The following is an 18698-nucleotide window of genomic DNA, read 5'->3' on the forward strand; positions in this document are numbered from 1 at the left end:
CTCCCTCGCTCTGTTGAAGTCGGTTACCGTTCAGCGCAATTCGGTTCAAGCCCCAGCGCCCGGAGGAGGGGAGGTGCCCGTGCGCGGGCCGCCGGCGTGGGGAGGGAGGCGGGCGCGGGCTGCGGGCACCGGGAGAGGGAGACTCGGGGACAGGGGCGCTGGAGGCGGCTCCGGGTACGCGCGGTCGCTGCCGCTCCCATCGCCAGCGCATCGGCCGGCCGAGCCGGGCTTTCGCGCGCGCGCGGCGGCGGTTCGGCGCCGGGTCCCAAGGGGAGGCCGCTCACGTCCCCGCGGCCGCCCGGCGCCCCTCACCACCCGGCGGCCGCTTTCGGTTCCGCGCCTTATAAGGCCGGCCGGGGGGGTCACGTGCGCCCCGGGCCGCCCGCCGGGAGGAGGGGGCGGCGGGGAGGAGGCGGGGCGGGGAGCCGGGAGGAAAAGGGGAGGGAGCCGGGGGCGGAGGAAGGCGCGGGGGGCGGACTCCGCGGTCGCGGGAGGCGGCGGCGGCGGCGGCGGGGAGCGGATCGCGCGGCGCTGGACCGCGGAGGAGGAGGAGGAGGTGGACGGAGGGCCCGGCGCGGGGGCGGGAGAGCGCAGCGCGGCGGAAGCCGGAGACGGCGGGAGGGCCGGTGACTGGGAGCCGGGCGGCGGCGGCGGCCGCGAGCACCGCGGCGAAGGAGGCGCATCCAGCGGCCCCGGCGGCGGCGGCGGCGGCGGGGGGCCCGGGTCCGCACTCCGCGGGCGGCCGGCGGGCGCGGGCCGGCGCGATGGAGCCGCGGCACGTGCGCCCCGCGCCCGGCGCCCGCAGCCCGACCTGGGAGGAACCGGTGGGTACCGCGCCCGCTCCCGCCCCCTCCCGCTTCTTCTCTGTCCCGTTCTCCCTCCCTCCCGGCCGGGTTCCGTTCAGGAAATGGCCCGGGATGAGGTCCCCAGCTGCTTCCCAGCCGGGGCCGCGCTTCCTCCGCCGCCCCGGCTCCTCCTCGCGCGCCGCCCGGAGCCCCTTTGTCCGGCCCGCCGAGGCTTTCCCCGAGGGGGGCCGCCGGCGACCCGCGCGGACCACGGCCCTCGGAGCACCGTTTGGTTTCCGTGCTTCATCGACTTCTCAACTTTTTTTTTTTGACTTGATTTTAGAGCGGAGAGGGTGGGTAGGGAGGAGGAGAGGAGAAATCCAGACCGTGGGTCGGCGGGCAGGGCTCGGAGGAGACTCGCGTTCCCTCCTTGAGACCATCACCTGGCCCATCACCTGGGCGCGCAGGTTCCCGGGGACCCGCGCTGGCCGGGCGCATCGCGGCTTGAAGCCCGGAACCACGCCTCCGACTCCGGCTCGCCGCTAAAGCCCCGGGCTTTTCAAGGGGGCTTGCCAGGGGTGAAGCGGGAAGCTGACCTGGATTTCGCCTACGTTTTTCGCCGCCCATAAAACGCGGAGGTTGGGTGATTTTAGGGACCCGAGTAGCCAGTACATGTGCCTGGTATGTGCGAGGGTAACGAGCAGGAGCCCGGGGGAGAGGGGGTCTTCGCATCCGTTCTCTCAAACTCTTTCAACTTCTTTCTTGCAACTCAGATAGACAGAACCACCTCACCACCCTCCGGTGTTTCTACCCCGAAATCCCCGTCTCACTCAGAGCTCTGTAATCCTGTGTGGGCTGCCTTTTTCCCCTGGCATCGAATTTTGGCTCTCTGCGCCCTGCCTCGATGTTGGGTACTCCGTCCTGGTTGATATGTTTGAGCCTCTTTGAAAAGCCTCACCGGTGTTCTGGTCACTGTGTTCCAGGGACTCCCGCATTATCTGCTCAGGCTGGCCCCCTGCCTGTTGAGAGCGTCTAGGTCAGGTGCCAGGCTTGGTTCTTTTTCTTTTCTAATGTGTACCCTACTGGCCCCTTTGCCCAAGTTTCCCTGCCTTCTGTTTCCCGACCTTTCGGGAGTGCCCTTCAACCCTGATCCGTCTGTATCTGCAGCTGTCTTTGCTTTCCTAAAGTTGAACATGTTATTAGCTTGCCCGGCTGCTCATATTTCTTCTGTTGTGTGTATTACTGAGGATTAAAATATCCTTGAAATTCAAAATACAGTTCGGTTTTGGAGTTTAAATCAAAGATCCCTGATAACTAAATTCAGTGACCTGTTTTTGTAACTTTTTTACTTTTAAACTTTCCTACCTGGGAAGTCCTTTTTGGACATGCAGACGTGGAGTCAACACCAATCACAATGAAAAATGCCTGGTTGTATGCATTTTACTGTAGGACGCTGATGCCACAGCTGCTTTGGCAGGAAAACTTTTATTTTTGCTTTACTTCAAGTGACAAAAATGGAAATGTTCATTTATTAGCCTTTAAAACTAGAGCCTGAACAGAAATATGTTAGTGAATTGTGACACTTTGTCCAGTCTGCAGAACTCTCCTTTAAAAAATGAGGTTTATTTTCTTTAAATGCTGCAGGCCTTTTAATTTACTCAACAGGTATTTTATCCAGCACCTACTATGTTCCAGGACTGTTGAATGTAGCAGTTGACTGCACAGACACAAATCCTTAAATCATCACAGAGCCTTCATTCTTAAGTAGACAGAATGTCCTTTTTCATACATTTTACTATTTTAGAGTAAAAAGAAAAGAGTTCAAAGAAGAAAATCATCAGAGATCTCATGTATGTGGCATAAAATGATCCTTTGGACAAAGTGATTTTATTTGAAACCCCGTGGGTGTCCATGTCTGACATGAAGTTTAAGAACTAATAAAGGGGACTCTCATTTAATTTCTTAAAAAAGATAAGTTATCCAAATTACTGAAAAGTGGTGTGGACAAGAAAAATGAAGGGGTAAAGTAGGGGAAATAATGCATGTAAATGTCAGTTATTTCAGACGTGGGGAGCTAACTGGGGAAATGTCAGGTTAATCTATGTTGAGGGACATATTTCCCTACAAAAACTTTTCTCGAATCAGTGATCCCTTACGAATCTAATCAAAGCTGTGGACTGTCTTCCTCCCCAAGATGTACCCATGCAACATACATATAAAAATTTAATAAAATTTCAAGGGAATCAGAGTTACCATAGCCCAGTCTGTGGGTCCTCAAAGACTTTGGGTTAAAAAATCTGCTTTGACCTGGATTCCATTTTGCTGTCATTTAAAAATATGTTTTTGAATTCCAATACAGGCTACTTTGATACTTTACCATAAAAGTATACTCATTTACATTTATGAAAAGGAATGTTCAGGAACAAACAGGCAATATTCACAGCACACAGATCCTGTTGCATTGTTTCTTACTGTAAATAACAGCATACATGTAAAGATATACTTTCTCTGGTCTTTTTTGCCAAGTCCCAAAACGTGATATGATTCTGCATGGAACCATTCAGACAGAAGAGTTAACATAATGTTGGGAATCGATGCTGAGTAACAGTGAAGAGAACAGCCCGTCTAGCTTGAAATGTACTCATGCCTGGAGCATCAAGGCAGCTGCTGGCCATCAGGATGTTCTTTGTACTTGGAGATGAAATGAAGTTATTTAATTAAGGGAGGGCATTTAAATAAACTGTTAGCCTTATCATTACCCCAGCTAGGGCACTGGGCCTGCAAGAAGATAAATGTTAGCATTCAGGTGTTTGTGTATTTCCTTTCATGCTAGCTTTAGAATGTAATCAAATCAGTGGAAACAGAGGCATTACCTAAATTTCCAATTAATTAAAAAATATTTCGGCAGTGGGAATAGGTGGGTTCAGGAAGATATTTAGCCAAGTAGTCCTTGTAGATAATAGCCTGTGGGAAAGTAAATAGAATTCTTGCCAGGACTTAGCAGAGTATGAGGGTATTTACAGAGTAGTTCTTGAACAGTACTGGGATACTAGAGTACCCTTTATTTATTAAAATTTATTTTTATTTCCCAATGATTGTTACCTAATTGGCTCTGATGAAGCTATTCAGAACCACTGAAAAATTAGGGAGAGAAGAGTTTCAAAGGAAAAATGGCCAACACATAAATGAGAGTTGATATTTATGTATGAAGTCTAGATGACCGAAGGTGTGTGCCTTAGGTGCAGGGGTGGGCATACGTACGTGGAGTTGATATCATGATTACTGTCATTTCAAAATCCTCTTCGTTGAGATAACAAGGGAATTTTAATGAACCTTTCAGTGTTACATTCTAAACACGGAATAGGTAGTGTATTATGGAAGCTGTTTTCAAGTTTGCATGAAAGCAGGTCTGTACCTGTTCAACCTGCAGTGTTCTTTGCATGGCTCTCATTGATTAGGAACGTGAGTCTTAGAACATGTTTTTAAAGTACCTGTGTACTTCGGTTCTTCAGAGTCTAATGTAGACTTCATGTTTATGACATAATAACGTAAAACCATGGAACATATGGGATTTAATCAATAAAAGCTACGAATGGATATTAAACCTCTTTTGTTATAAGTATGATCAATAAGAATATAATTCAAAAGATCTCTGTAGATAATATTCATAAGGTTGGTATCAGAATGAGAACTGGCTGTAACTTATCTTTAGTATAATAGTTGTTGTTTTTTTCAAATCGGGCAGAAAGCCCTCTTAAGTAGACACCTAAATGTAACTTAGTGGTAGCTTCTATTTCCACTTCTTTCTGAATGCAGTGTCTATGTGGCTTACTTCCAAGCTTATAATAGTTTGTTTTGTGATACATTATGTCCAAAACAAAGATTTCAAAGTAATAATAATAAGATAAATATGTAAGATGCAACTAAGAAATTATTTGAATATCTGAAAACACCACGTAAGGAGAAAAGTTCAAGGAAATCTTATAAATTAAAGAAATAATGTAATATGCCACATATTTGAAATTTGTTTTAGTTACTATTTTGAGTTACATTAAAATGGTTGTACATATTGAGCTCTTGACATTGCTATTATATTTTTAGGGGAAGTGAAGTGCATTGCAGGTATACAGTGTACAGATTGAATATCCCTTCTGGCAATTTCTAATTTACAGATAAGACCTGAGAAGGTGCGAGTGGGTCAGCTACCTTAAGTTAGGGATTATAGTTCCTCAGAAGAGATGACTGGAGAAAAGAGCGTCTTTCATGAGCTACCTTTTGTGGGAAATGATGCGACATTCCTTCACTTGCTTACACAGTATTTCACTCTAAGTATGTGCTAGGGATAGTGCAGATCAGGGGTCATTTAGTTAACATTGGCGGGTGAAGACTGGCTGTGCTTTCAAAGTCACAACCAAATTTTAGAACTTGTTACAAGAGTCTTTGAAGAGCAGGGGTAACAGTGAGGTTAATTTTTCATGAAGTAATGAATACCTTTACTTTGAGGTATTAATAGCCCAGCTTTTGCACATGAAGCTATTTATATATATATATATATATATATATTTACTTTTTAATATTTTTAAGTGATCAATGTTTGAATGAGAGTGAGAAGTGTATTCAGGCCTCTTCTTAAGATTACAGAATAGGTATGGACATAAAACAATGGACTTTGCCCTTCTGTTTCACTCTCTGCCTGGATTTTGGAAAACATTACTTATATAAAACTTTAAACCTAAATGTGAACAGAAACATGGTAATGGACAAACCAACTTTTGTTGTGTGATGTGGTAATGTGACTAGAACATTAGAATAAGACACATGATTTTGACTTCCGTCCTGCTTGTGACTTTGGGCCTCATGTTCTTTACATTAAAAAGAGAAGGTCTAAACTAGGTTTATTCTTTCAAAAGGCCATTGACTTAGGTGCTCTTTGGATTTGTGAGACCACTGGATTTGTCAGTGACCCAACAGTTGGGTTAGAATAAAGGCCATTATTTTGATTTTTTTTCTTTTAAAAGAATTCCCTTCTCAGAGGTATGTTCTCTGTAGATACAGACTTGCATTTTTAAAAAAAATAAATTTATTTATTTTAGTTGGGGGCTAATTACTTTACAACAGTGTAGTGGTTTTTGCCATACATTGACATGAATCAGCCATGGGTTTTTATGGAGCCTTAAGTGTTCTTATTCTGCCCAACTACTTTCCCTTCCTAAAGAAGACAGCAGAGCCCAAAGAAGTAGCCTTTATCAGTTAGTAATACCTGGCAGCAATCTCCTGTCTTTGCACATTTGAACTAACCGTCACATTTTACACTTCAATCAATTTAATCTACCCAGTGGCTAGACAGTGGTACAGGGATTGTAGATTGTTTCTTAAAATCTCTTAGAACTGTTAGTTCTGTCACAGCATCAAATTATTGACAGTAAGATTTAAACTAAAAAAAAGCAAAAAAAACCCCAAAGCAAAACACCCCTCCCTTAGTCTGGAGGACCCTTAAAGGTCATGTCAACTGAAAAAAATTCGAATAGTTTGAACGGCGCGAACACGCTAAAGCGACTGGATGCTTTCCTGAAGTGTGAAGAGACTCCATGGGTGGCAGGGACTTTTTGCCCTACTTAAACCCACAGCTTAACAGCAGCCTGGAATTCTCTGTGGATGACAAGAGGAACCTGTCACTTGAGTCTCTTCTCCCCGAAGCCCTCCCACAGCAGGCGTGCACATGGCAAGGCGAGGCTGCTGTTTCCCAAGCGTCCGCTCCACCAGCTCGCAGGGGACGAGTTGTGAGCGGTGGCTGCCGCCTGTTGATCCCATTTCCTCCCGCTCTAGTCCGGGTTAGGGAGTGGCTCTCTCCCAGGACCTTGCAGTGTTTTCGTGCTCCGGCTCTGGCGTTCGCACGGCTCCGGCGCATTGTTTTCTTCTAGGCAGTACCCCCGGTTCGCGCTTGAGCCCAGACCTTTCTCTTGCCCGCCGTCGGCCCGGGCTGCGTGTAACTCCCTGGTTTCTGCGCGCTCTCCACGCCCTTGCCAGTTTCCTGTTAGCCCAAGGGATCGCTCTTTCCGAACGAAAAAGTTCTCCGAGCCGAGTGGAGCCTCCCGGAAAATGCTCTTCTCTTCCGTGTGCGCCGGATGGGGGTGGGGGTGGGCCAGAAACTGAAGGCCACGGTCGGGAGAGCCGACGGGACCCGGAGCGCCGGGCGGAGGCGGGAGAGGTACGCTTCATCAGCCGGGGGCTGGGGGGCCCGGAGACCCACCGAGGGGCAGCGCCCGTCCATCTCGGGGCCGCAGGGGACTTGTACTCGCGGGGGCCGTGCGGCGAGGCCCGAGTGTCTCTGCAGAGATCCTGGGTTCGGGAGGGTGGCGGGAGCACCCAGGGGAGCCGGCAGGAAGCCAGGTTCCCTTTCTGCTCCCGGAGCCGTTCTTGCCACGGTTGCCCGGGAACCGAGGGAGGGAGGAAGCATCGCCGCCGGCCGGGCCTGCGGGAATGGGGGTGCGGAGGTTTCGCGCCTCGCTCGCCCTGCGCGGCGCACCCTGGGAACCGCAGACCCTCGGGGGCGTGGGACGTAGTCCTGGCCCCACGGCACGCCCGGGGCTGGGCGCGCTGGGGTCCCAGGCGGGCCTGGGTCCGCATCCACGGCGCCCCGCCGCGGCCGCTGCTCGGGCCGGAGCCGGGCGCGGGGTCCCGGAGGCTCCCGGACGACCCCTCCCCGGCGCGGGCGGCTGGGGGGGTGAAGATGGCGGCGGCGGCGCGGGGCTCCGGGCCCCGCTCAAGCGGAGCGCTGCCCCTGACCACCGCCCCCGCCGGGCGGGGCTGTGTTCCCGCAGGAGTCGGACAGGATGGCCGGGGCCGGCGGCCAGCACCACCCCCCGGGCGCGGCGGGAGGAGCGGCGGGCGCCGCGGTCACCCCCGCCACTGTCCCGGCGGGGCCCGGAGACGACTCGTCCGACAGCGAAGCGGAGCAGGAGGGACCCCAGAAGCTGATCCGCAAAGTGTCCACCTCGGGGCAGATCCGCACCAAGGTGAGGCGGGCCGAGGGCAACGGGGAAGGCGGGAGGAGGCAGGGCGGGGAAGGGGATGGAGGGAGCCCGGGCGCGGAGAGCGCGCCGGCGGATCCCGGGAGCCTGGGGAGCAGAGTTGGGGGCGGGGCCTGGGCCTGGGGGGCGGGGCCTGGACCCCGGAGCGTGGGGAGGGGTGAGGGCGGGGCCTGAGCTTGGGGGCGGGGCCTGAGCCTGGGCGCGGGGAGCGCGCCGGCGGATCCCGGGAGCGTGGGGAGCAGAGGTGAGGGAGGAGCCTGGATCTGGGGGCGGGGCGGGGGCAGGGCCTGGGCCTGGGAGGGTGGGGAGCAGAGGTGAGAGCGGGGGCGGGGCCTGGGCCCGCGGGCGGGGCCTGAGTCCGGGTGCGGGGAGCGCGCCTACGGATCCCAGGAGCGTGGGGCGCAGAGGTGAGGGCGGGGCCTGGTCCGGGGGCGGGGCCTGGGCCTGGATGCTGTTCCCCGCTCCAACGCTGGGGCCTCCAGGTTAAGCTCCCTGGGAGCCAGGCGGCCAGAGGTGGAGACGGGGAGCCAGGCAGTGTGGGAAAAAGCGGAAACGCTGTTTAGAGTTCCCACTCAGGGATCCAAAAAGGAGTGTTTTATTATTTTTGGTCCAACCTGCTGAGCAGCAGTTGCGGAGACCTTGCTCGGGGAGAGAAGTGCAGGCAGGCCAGCCAGAGCTGCTGTGACCTTCGCCACCTTCTCTGCCCGAGGGCAGCAGCCTGTTGCTCCCTGACCCTCCCAGAGAGGGAGGATGGGGAGGTGACCCCTGCCTGCCACTTTGCTGTCTTTTGGTAAATGATGCTCGCACCCTGCGCAGCACAAACCACAGACCTCGAAACCCAGGTTTCCACTAAGTGCTGTATTCAGATCTTATCAACACACTCATGGTTATTTTTAATACTGAAAAGTAACTGCTTTGTGGTATATGGAGATGTGCAAGCTGTGTTACTGTTTCTGTAACAGGTGCTACTGACCTGTGAGGGCTCAAGTTGAGAGTTTTAATTTCATTTTATATAATATATATATATCAAATGCTTGCAACTTAAACATTACTTATATATTCTAAATTTGGGTCATATTTTAGAAATTATGACGAGGAGAGTCTGTTATCACTGGGCGACTTTAATGAGGAATTAGAAAAGGGAACCAATAAAATCGTTAAATTTGTGTGCTCTTTAAAAATAAATGTGCAGAAGTTAATTCATTCTATACCTATTTTTACGAGAACTTGTTTTCTAATGGACCCACATGTGAAAATAGAACTTTTATTATATGCCTGTGGATTCATGTTTGCACTTGCCTGCCTCCTTATTTTCAAAAATAAACATGTGTAAGCACACACACAACTGTTAACAAGCTTCACTGAGTGAAGAGTCAAAGACTGCTTCATTTTTAAGTGCACATCTTATAGCTGCTTTTAATAGTGACATTTTTAATTTAATAAAATTTGTGATAAATTAAGGGTATGGAGTTTAATGTATTTTTAGAAGATTAAGGCTAAATAGGGACTTTCCTAACAGAGAGTGCCTTTAACATTTGAAATTTTAATTTAAAAAGTTCACAAAAGTGTGTTGATAATCAGCAAAATGACAGGTAATTTAAAGTGGTGTTTTTACATATTCACCTGAAATGGTTAAAATTGCATGTCTACTTATATCAGAATTGACCAGTAAATTTATACTGTTTGGAAGAAAATTCAGAGATCTCTCTAATTTGAACTGAGTAAAATAAAAAACAAATTTGCTGGAAGTACCACTAAAATTTGAAAGATACTTGAACTGATGATGGTAGCTACAATTATACTGTTTAAATTTGATATTTTCTGTGGTTTGGGGAAAAGCATATATATCAAGACAGAGTCAGTTCAAAAGCCATATTTATTGTTGGTTTCCCATTTAACTTTCTAACAAAAATATTTAACACTAATGTTTTGCCATGATTAGGGATAACTAATGATCATTAAATGAAATGTTCCTTAAATTACCAAAAATGTATTGAATTTCAGAAGTTCTGGTTTTTATTCTCATTTAATGCAAGTGCATACAAGTTCATCAACATTATCCTACATGGACACATGCGATCAGGGCCTAAATTGGCTGAAACTGCTGATCCTTAGCCTCCCTACCTGCCCCATCCCCCAGTCTAGACTGTTCATATCTGCCACAAATTTCAGCAGTTACATCTCTTATCATACTGATTCTCAGGGATGAAGGCAGAGCAGTGGGGGGAAGGAGCACCGCTAAATTCAGCTGTTGGTTTCCAGTCTTCAGTTATGATCCAGATAAAAGTTGAGGGAAAAGATCTTTAGAAAAGGATGGACACTCTTTTGATCCCTTGCACAGGTGTGTGAGATGGGAGAGCCTGGAGGAGGAGGCCCTGGGACTAGCCCAAGGCTTAGTCATTTTTTAGACAGCAGGAGCTCATACATCCTAACGATAAACCAAGGGATCACTAGGTCTGACAGGTTGTGGTTACTAATGGCATCTTCAATTATGGTATATGTGGCACATAAACACATAATTTGCATGCATATATCCACATGCTTATGTATGTTTGTGTATGTTAATATACGCTCTCTCTTTGGAAAGCACTTGTGCACATACAAAGGGCCTACAGCAGAGTGAGTTGAACAGATGAGTTGAACATTATTTCTTGAATGACTATGTGTATATATTACATGTGTCCACATAATGCTTCATACATATGGGTATTATCATTAAAACACACTACTTCTTTTAGTTTCCTTTAAGATCCTTACGATCATAAAGCTGATTGGTGTTTAGCTTTGGAGTGAAAAATAACCACTAATTTAAGTCATTACATTATTTTAAGTGTTTTTTGTGATAAATGTTGGTTAATGTTTTAAGTAATTTGAGTGTTAGTGAAGAACCTTAATTGTGGCATTTGAAAAGTGTCCAGACTTTTCTTAATTGAAAAAGTAAAGTGTGCATATAGTAAGACATTCAGACAGTGTGAGAGGATATTTGGTGGTGGAGCGGTATCCAGTGAAAAGTCATCTCCCTCCCACACTAGACCTCATAGTCTCTGTTTCAAAGGCAATTGTTGACAGTTTCTTTGTGTGTTTCCAGAAAATTTCTATGTACATAAAAGAATATATATATGTACATATATATGGGCTTCCCTGGTGTCTCAGATGGTAAAGAATCTGCCTGCAATGCAGGAGACTTGGGTTTGATCCCTGAGTTGGAAAGATCCCCTGGAGAAGGGAATGGCAACCCACTCCAGTATTCTTGTCTGGAGAATCCTATGGACAGAGGAGCCTGGCGGGCTATACAGTCCATGAGGGTCACAAAGAGTCGGACATGACTGAGCAACTAACACGCGCACATGTTTATATATATATATATACACCCACACTTAAATATGTAGTATTTTACAAATACTGATGAGAACATTCTGTACACATTCTGTGTCTTATTTGTTTGGAGATATAATATGGAGATCATTTCTCTAGTGTTTGTCTACAGATACCTTATTCTTTCTGATGATGGCAAAGTATTCCTTTATCAGAATGAGCTCAGTGAAACTGCACTGTCAGCGGGTCACAATGATAGAGAGTGAGGCTGGGAGGTGGGGAAAATGGGGAGAAGTCCACGCTTTCAACTATAAGAGGAATATCTTCTGGGGATTTAATGTACAGCATCGTGACTGTAGTTACTAAAACTGTATCGTGTATTTGAAATTGGCTAAGAGAATAGCAAAGTATTCTCAACACACATACACGTACACACATGGTAGCTGTGGGGTAATGGATATATGAATTAGCTTGATTGTGGTAATCATTCCACAATATCTATGTCTATCAAATAATCATCACATTAAGTACTTTAAGTATATACAATTTTACTTGTCAATTAGACCTCAGTAAAGCTGGAAAAAAAATGATCCCATGTGGGAAATCTCATATCGTTTAACCTAGTGTGTTATGTCATCACATATGTAATTAACCAGCTCTCTGTGAAAGGAAATATGGGCTATTTTAAGACAACACCAATCTCAGCTTTTTTGCAGTGGATACTGCACACTTTTGAAGTGAAGAAGAAATAAGACTGGCATGCTTTCTGAATTAGCATGGTCTCATAAAATCCACATGTACATTTTAGTGTCCTCCTCAATCCCATATTGTGATACTCTTTGTTCCCCTTTACGTTTCCTATTTTTTTCCTCCTGTTTCTTTGTCCTTGCTATCTCCTACTTTTCTCATCCTCTGTTTTTCACCTCTTTTCTTTCCATGGTGTCTCAGATGGTAAAGAATCTGCCTGCAGTGCAGGAGACCTGGGTTCAAGCCCTGGGTCGGGCAGATCCCCTGGAGAAGGGAATGGCACCCCTCTCCAGGATTCCTGCCTGGAGAATCCCACGGGCAGAGGAGCCTGGTGGGCTACAGTCCGTGGGGTTGCAAAGAGTTGGACACGACTGAGTGGCTAACACATACAACACATACACACAGTGGTTCTCAAACTATCAGCTAAATAGAATTTCAGGTAGTCTCATCTAGCTACCAAGGTGCTAAACACTAGATAATTTTATGGCTGCCTCTCTTTCCTCAAAGGAAATAAATCACTTGTACACAGAAGTTTAAGTGCTGCTGATTCGGGAAACTAAGGGAGCTGTAACTCATCAGACCTCTTCCTTTCTCTTTACCCCTGACTGTTATCCCTAAATTCTTCATCTTGCCTCAAGGAGAAGGTTGATTCTGCATTTAGATTTACTGTTGTAGAGAATTTCACAGGTGTTTACTGGGCGTGAGACATTCTGGAACAGCACTAATACAAACTCAGAACAGCTTAATTTTGAACATGAGTGTGAAGGTCACTTGGTTTCCTTTTTGTTGGCCCATCAATACTGTCGTGTTTCATTTTGCAGTGAATGGCTGGAGGAACCTTGGTCAGGATTATAGACTAGAATTGTTCACCTGTCATAAGCCAAATGGTAAAAACAAATAGGAACCAACTCAAAGACTTTTTGATTCATCTTGGCTAAGGTCATGAAGCTTCATGTGTCAAAAATGCTTCCTAATTTGCTTTATTATGCTCTCACTTATTTTTTCCACATTTATATGTCTTATAGATAATTTTAATGTCCATAAATGAGTTTCTAAATTTAGATAAAACATACCTAAACACTGGAAAGATATTCAGAACTTTGCAACATTATACCTGTATTAGGGCATCTCTTTCTGCCCATTAAAAGAATAACCACCACATTCTTCAATTAAAACCCTGGTTTTACTTTAACTTGAAGGATGTATAAATAAACTCATGTCTTTATGGTAAGGCATGATCAATATGGAAATATTGATTTGTATTTTTCACTGCTTTATGAGATGCAGTTTGTTCAATTAAACATTATCTTTCACCATAAACCTTCTGTAGAGTAGATTAGGGAAGACCTGCTCAGTGTTTTTCAAATTGTAGATGGCAGCCCATTAGTAGGTTCTGCTGGTTCATATCCAGTATTTAAAACAAAAACAGAATAGATTAGAAAGTACTATTTAAGACTTAGCCACAGTTCTACGTGGAAACATTGAATTGGGTAATGATCCAAATAGTATGGGAAACAGAGACAAGGCCAGCATATTGGTAATAAATAAAGTAATATTAACAAGTTTATTGTTCAGAAACTCACTATGATGTGAAAGGCAAGTAGGAATATTTACATTTTGATAGGTGATGAGCAGGAAGATATCTTGAATTATAAGAGTAATTAACATTCGTCTAGGCAGAAGTCAGCTAACTTTTTCTGTAAAGGGTCAGGTAGTAAATATTTAAAGCTTTGTGGGCCATAGACTGTCAGAATTACTCAACTCTGCTGTTGTAGTGTAAAAGCATCTATAGGCAGTACTTAAATATACCTATAAGTAGCTGTCATGTGATATATGTCTATATATGGGTTGTTGTTCAGTCACTAAATTGTGTCCAACTCTTTGCACACCCATGCCTTGCAGCATGCCACGTTCCTCGGTCCTCCACCATCTCCTGTAGTTTGCTCAGTTTCATGTACGTTGAGTCGGTGATGTTATCTAACCATCTCTTCCAATAAAACCTTAAGGATGTTAACATTTGAGTTCATAACATTTTCATGTGTTAACAAATATATATGTATTTTTAAATCATTTAAACATGTAAAAACCTTCTTAACTTGTGGGCTGTGTACAATCAGGTGCTGGAAGTATATGGCCCATGGATTTTCTTGTGGGCTTTAGTTTCTGATTACTTTTCTAGGTAATGGAAAATGGTTTGCATAGCATTGCAAAGTTAAGGTGCTGCGAAATGCGATCTGCGGTGAAGAGACCAAATAAAGCTAGATCTCAATCCATTTAAAAAATCTCATCTTTGTAGAACATTTTATTTTTAGCTTGGTTTGCGTCTTTGCTTCCATTTTAATGTGAACTAAATATAGATTGGAAACTCTGAGTCTTGGTACAGTAATATATGGTATAACAACTTTCTTTCCATTTTGATTACAAATTAAACATGATATCCCATTATTAAAGATGAGACTTAATAAATAGTTTATTCAGCCTTCACATACAGCTTAAGATGCATTATTTGAAGGTATCTAAATTTAGAAAGCTTTCACTTTAAGGCTGCATGGTTGCTGTTGTGGTGGGAGTGATGAAAGGTTATATGAAACTTCTATTGTAAATGACTCGGGGCTCCTTTCTGTTTCCAGGGTATAGGGTTTCACTCATATTGGATTTGTTAGGCTTTACTTGCTCAGGAAATGTGTTTATAAGCAAAGGTTTTAATTAAAGAGAGTTTGGTTTATGTCTAAAAATAGACCTTTGAAAAAGACCATAACATGTTAGTCCATTACATTTTCCCTTGACAAATTAATTTGATTTTGTTGGGTATGGAGTGGTTTTTTTCTGTGACTGTTTAGTTATTTTAAACACGTTTGTATTTTTGATTTGGTTAAGTGGCTTAAAAGGTCAATATCCATTGTTGATAATAACCTTAATTTAAGATGCAATATACATTGTTTCTGTTTTATCAATAGATTGTCACTTATTTTTTTCAAAGTAACATAAATGACAATATTCCCCCCACCCCGCTTTTTATCAGAAGGATATTTGGAAGACTTGTTAGCCTCTTGTTTTTTTTTTTTTTTTAAATTTTTATTGGAATATAAAAAATGCAGCAAAATGAATCAGTTATACATATACATAGATCCACTCTTTTTAAGATTCTTTTCCCATGTAGATCACTGCAGAGTATTGAGTACAGTTTCCTGTGCTGTATGTTAGGCCCTTATTAGTTACCTAAGCCTCTTGTTTTATACCGAGGAAATATAATTAACTTTATCACGTGTGGAGCAGGCACCTCTGACCTTCTCACTGTGCAGGTTGAGTACCAGGACTTTGTCTAAACACCAGATTGGAATTTACTGTTTGTTGTTCAGTCACTAAGTCGTGTCCAGCTCTTAAGCTTGGGGCATGCATGTCAGAAATGTAAAGATACCTTTCTCCTTAGTGTTTGTTTCTAGAACAGTTTTATACTGTATACAAGATCTCATCAAACAGTTGCATAAAACTATCTGAATTTTACAAATGAAAAAAGCGAGAGCAGCAGGTTGGGCTATCTTCCGAGTAAATGGCAGGATTGGAACGCAAAAGCGGGACCTGGAAATCGTGGATGGCTTCCAAGTGTCTTCTTTTAAGTCCAGTAAGCTTCTTGGGTTTTGAAACTTGACATCTATGGTATACAAGTATGGGTGTATTGCGTTAGCCTAAAAGTTCGTTAGGGTTTTCCTGTACAGTGTTATGGAAAAACCCTACCGAACTTCTTGGCCAACCCCATCTGTGGGCGTCTCCTCTCCTCTCCTGCCTGCCTCCCTCCCCTATGTTACCCTCTCCCTTCCTGCCCTGCCCTTTATTCATCTGTTTAATCTGAATGTATCTCTGACCAAGGTTTTAGGTTTCCTAATGCCTTTTTGCATTCAAAACTCTTGTTTTTAGTGAGATGCTGAACAGTATATGTTTGAAAAGTGACTTTCAGAATAAAATATTTCAGCTGAAATTTCTATTAATTTTAATTACCATTAGCCAAATCGCAGAATCACTTTGAAAATGGCTTGAGAAGGACTCATTTATAAGAAATGCTTATAGGTATCTAATGCTTCAAATATATTTTCAAAGAAAACTGTTAGTTTCACTTTTGTAAGGTAAGATGCTGGTTTTAAAAGGTCATGATATAGTGCTAATATGAATTATATAAAGTACTTTTCCATTTGGCCTATTGAGGAAAATACATGAATAAAATTTATTTTTAACTAGCTGAGGAATGAACATGAAATTTACAGGGCACAGTTTTCTCCATCTGACTCTGCCATTTAGGTAAGAAATAGTTCCAGGACATGTACCTGAGCAGGCACACCATTTTGAGTGGGGTTATTTGTACAGACTCATATAGTACTTAAAAACGCATATAGTACTTTCATTGACTATGCTAAAGCCTTTGACTGTGTGGATCACAACAAACTGGAAAATTCTTAAAGTGATGGAAATACCCAACCGCCTTACCTGCCTCCTGAGAATCCTGTATGCAGGTTAAGAAGCAATGGTTAGAACCTGATGTGGAACAAGAGACTGGTTCCAAATAGGGAAAGGAGTACGTCAAGGCTGTATATTGTCACCCTGCTTATTTAACTTATACTCAGAGTACATCATGCGAAATGCCAGGCTGGATGAAGCACAGGCTGGAATCAAGATTGCCGGGAGAAATATCAATAACCTCAGATATGCAGATGACACCACCTTTATGGCAGAAAGCGAACAGAAACTAAAGAGCCTCTTGTTGAAGGTGAAGAAGCTGGCTTAAAACTCAACATTCAAAAAACGGAGATAATGGCATCCAGTCCCATCACCTCATGGCAGATAGATGGGGAAACAATGTAAACAATGAGAGACTTTATTTTCTTGGGCTCCAGAATTACTGCAGATGGTGACTGCAGCCATGAAATTAAAAACGCTTGCTCCTTGGAAGAAAAGCTATGACAAACCTAGACAGCATATTAAAAAGCAAAGACATGACTTTGTTAACAAAGATCCATCTAGTCAAAGCTATGGTTTTTCCAGTAGTCATGTATGGATGTAAGGGTTGGACTATAAAGAAAGCTGAGCGCTGAAGAATTGATGCTTTTGAACTGTGATGGTGAAGACTCTAAAGAGTCCCTTGGACTGCAAGGACATCAAACTAATCAATCCTAAAGGAAATCAGTCCTGAATATTTATTGGAAGGACTGATGCTCAAGCTGAAGCTCCAATACTTTGACCACTTTATGCAAACTGACTAATTAGAAAAGACCCTGATGCTGGGAAAGATTGAAGGTGGAACGAGAAGGGGACGACAGAGGATGAGATGGTTGGATGGCATCACTGACTCAATGGACATAAGTTTGAGTAAACTTCAGGAGTTGGTGATGGACAGGGAGGCCTGGCGTGCTGCAGTTCATAGGGTTGCAAAGAGTTGGAGATGACTGAGCGAGTAAACTGAATATAGTACTTTAAAATCATGTTATTTTATATATATATATGAATATATACTGTTATATATATATGAAGATATATATATATGACTATGTACTGTCTCCGGTTTGTGGAGCGTGGTGGTAAAATAAACCCCTATGAACTAGAAAGAGAACATTTTCAACACCAGCCATCTGCCTACGTGCCCCTTCTCTTTTTTAGTCTTTTGTTGTCCCTCAGTTCATTCAAAAAGGGACTTCCTTAGTGGTCTAGTGGTTAAGAATCCGCCTTCCAAGGCAGGGGATGAGGGTTCTATCCTTGGTCTGGGAACTAAGACCCTGCGTGCCATGGGGCAGCTGAGCCTACGTGCCTCAACTTGAGAGAAGCCCATGCATAGCAACTAAGGCTGGACACAGCCAAAAGTAAATAAATCAATGTTAGAAAGTAATTTATTCCAGAAGATGCATATGGTGTCCAAGCACTGTCATAGGTGCCAGCGATGGAGCAGTAAACAGAACCAAGGTAGACAAAGACCTCTGCCCTCACGGAGCCCACATTTTAATCCCGGGAGAACTTAGAAGCTTATAAATGTGTAAAATGCATAACATATTAGAAGGTGAGAAGTGCTATAGAGGGGGGAAAAAAGCATGAATGGGAGTGTGGGTAGGGTAGGAAGGGGAAGGTCTTCCTGAGAAGGTGACATCTGAATGGTGACCTTGAGGGAATGAGCCTTCCTCTTGGGGGAAGGCAGCCTAGGCAGAAGGAACAGGGGTACAAAGATCAAGAGACAGAAGCTACAACAAGGAGGGGGTCAGCGGGGTGGGGCTGAAGTGGGGTGGGGGGATGGGAAGGAAGCCAGACATTAGGAGTCAAGTAGTGGAGAGTCCTTTGCCTTAGGCTCATGCATCCCATAGCGTGGTTAGTGGTGAAGTTTGCCTGTCAGTGCAGGAGATGCAAGAGACGTGGGTTCAATCCCTAGGTGGGGAAGATCCCCTGAAGAAGGAAATGACGACTCTTTCCAGTACTCTTGCCTGGAGAACCCTATGGACAGAGGAGCCTGGCAGGCTGCAGTCTATGGGGTCTCAGAGTCCGACATGACTGAACGTGCACACGCAGCACACACGTGCATTCTGTAGTCTGGGTGGGCTTCAGAGGGCTCCCCAAATTTTGTGTCCATGTGTATGCCTCTCAGAAGACTAAAACCATTGGTTTGTAAAGGGGAATTGCAGAACAGACAGTAAAAGATAAACGGAAAAAAAAAAGAAACACATGCTGTAACCATCCGTTATCATGGTCATTTGGAGAAATGCTAAAATTAGTGATGGATTTAATGAAATGAAAGGAAAAGCCCCATTGGACGACGGCAAAGTTCCTTGGGACCCTTAAGTAGTGTTGG

At 44.8% G+C, this 18698-nt stretch overlaps 1 protein-coding gene across 6 annotated transcripts in view; it reads left to right on the forward strand.

Moving 5' to 3' along the window:
* The first annotated feature begins 465 nt into the window (after positions 1 to 465).
* Positions 466 to 18698, forward strand: part of DGKH (diacylglycerol kinase eta) — a 204254-nt gene continuing 186021 nt past the window's right edge. The window contains exons 1-2 of one of the 6 annotated variants that reach the window (XM_081550817.1): positions 466 to 556; positions 7607 to 7801. In XM_081550817.1, the coding sequence (XP_081406943.1) occupies positions 7619 to 7801 (183 nt within the window). In that variant the 5' untranslated portion in view covers positions 466 to 556; positions 7607 to 7618. Of the gene's footprint in view, positions 557 to 582; positions 825 to 6307; positions 6994 to 7015; positions 7272 to 7606; positions 7802 to 18698 lie in introns of those variants that run through there. The other 5 variants (XM_081550814.1, XM_081550813.1, XM_081550811.1 and 2 more) reach the window with 5 other exon arrangements.

Source organism: Giraffa tippelskirchi, chromosome 12 (genome assembly GCF_054371585.1).
Source record: "Giraffa tippelskirchi isolate mGirTip1 chromosome 12, T2T-mGirTip1v1.2.pri, whole genome shotgun sequence".
NCBI lineage: Eukaryota > Metazoa > Chordata > Mammalia > Artiodactyla > Giraffidae > Giraffa > Giraffa tippelskirchi.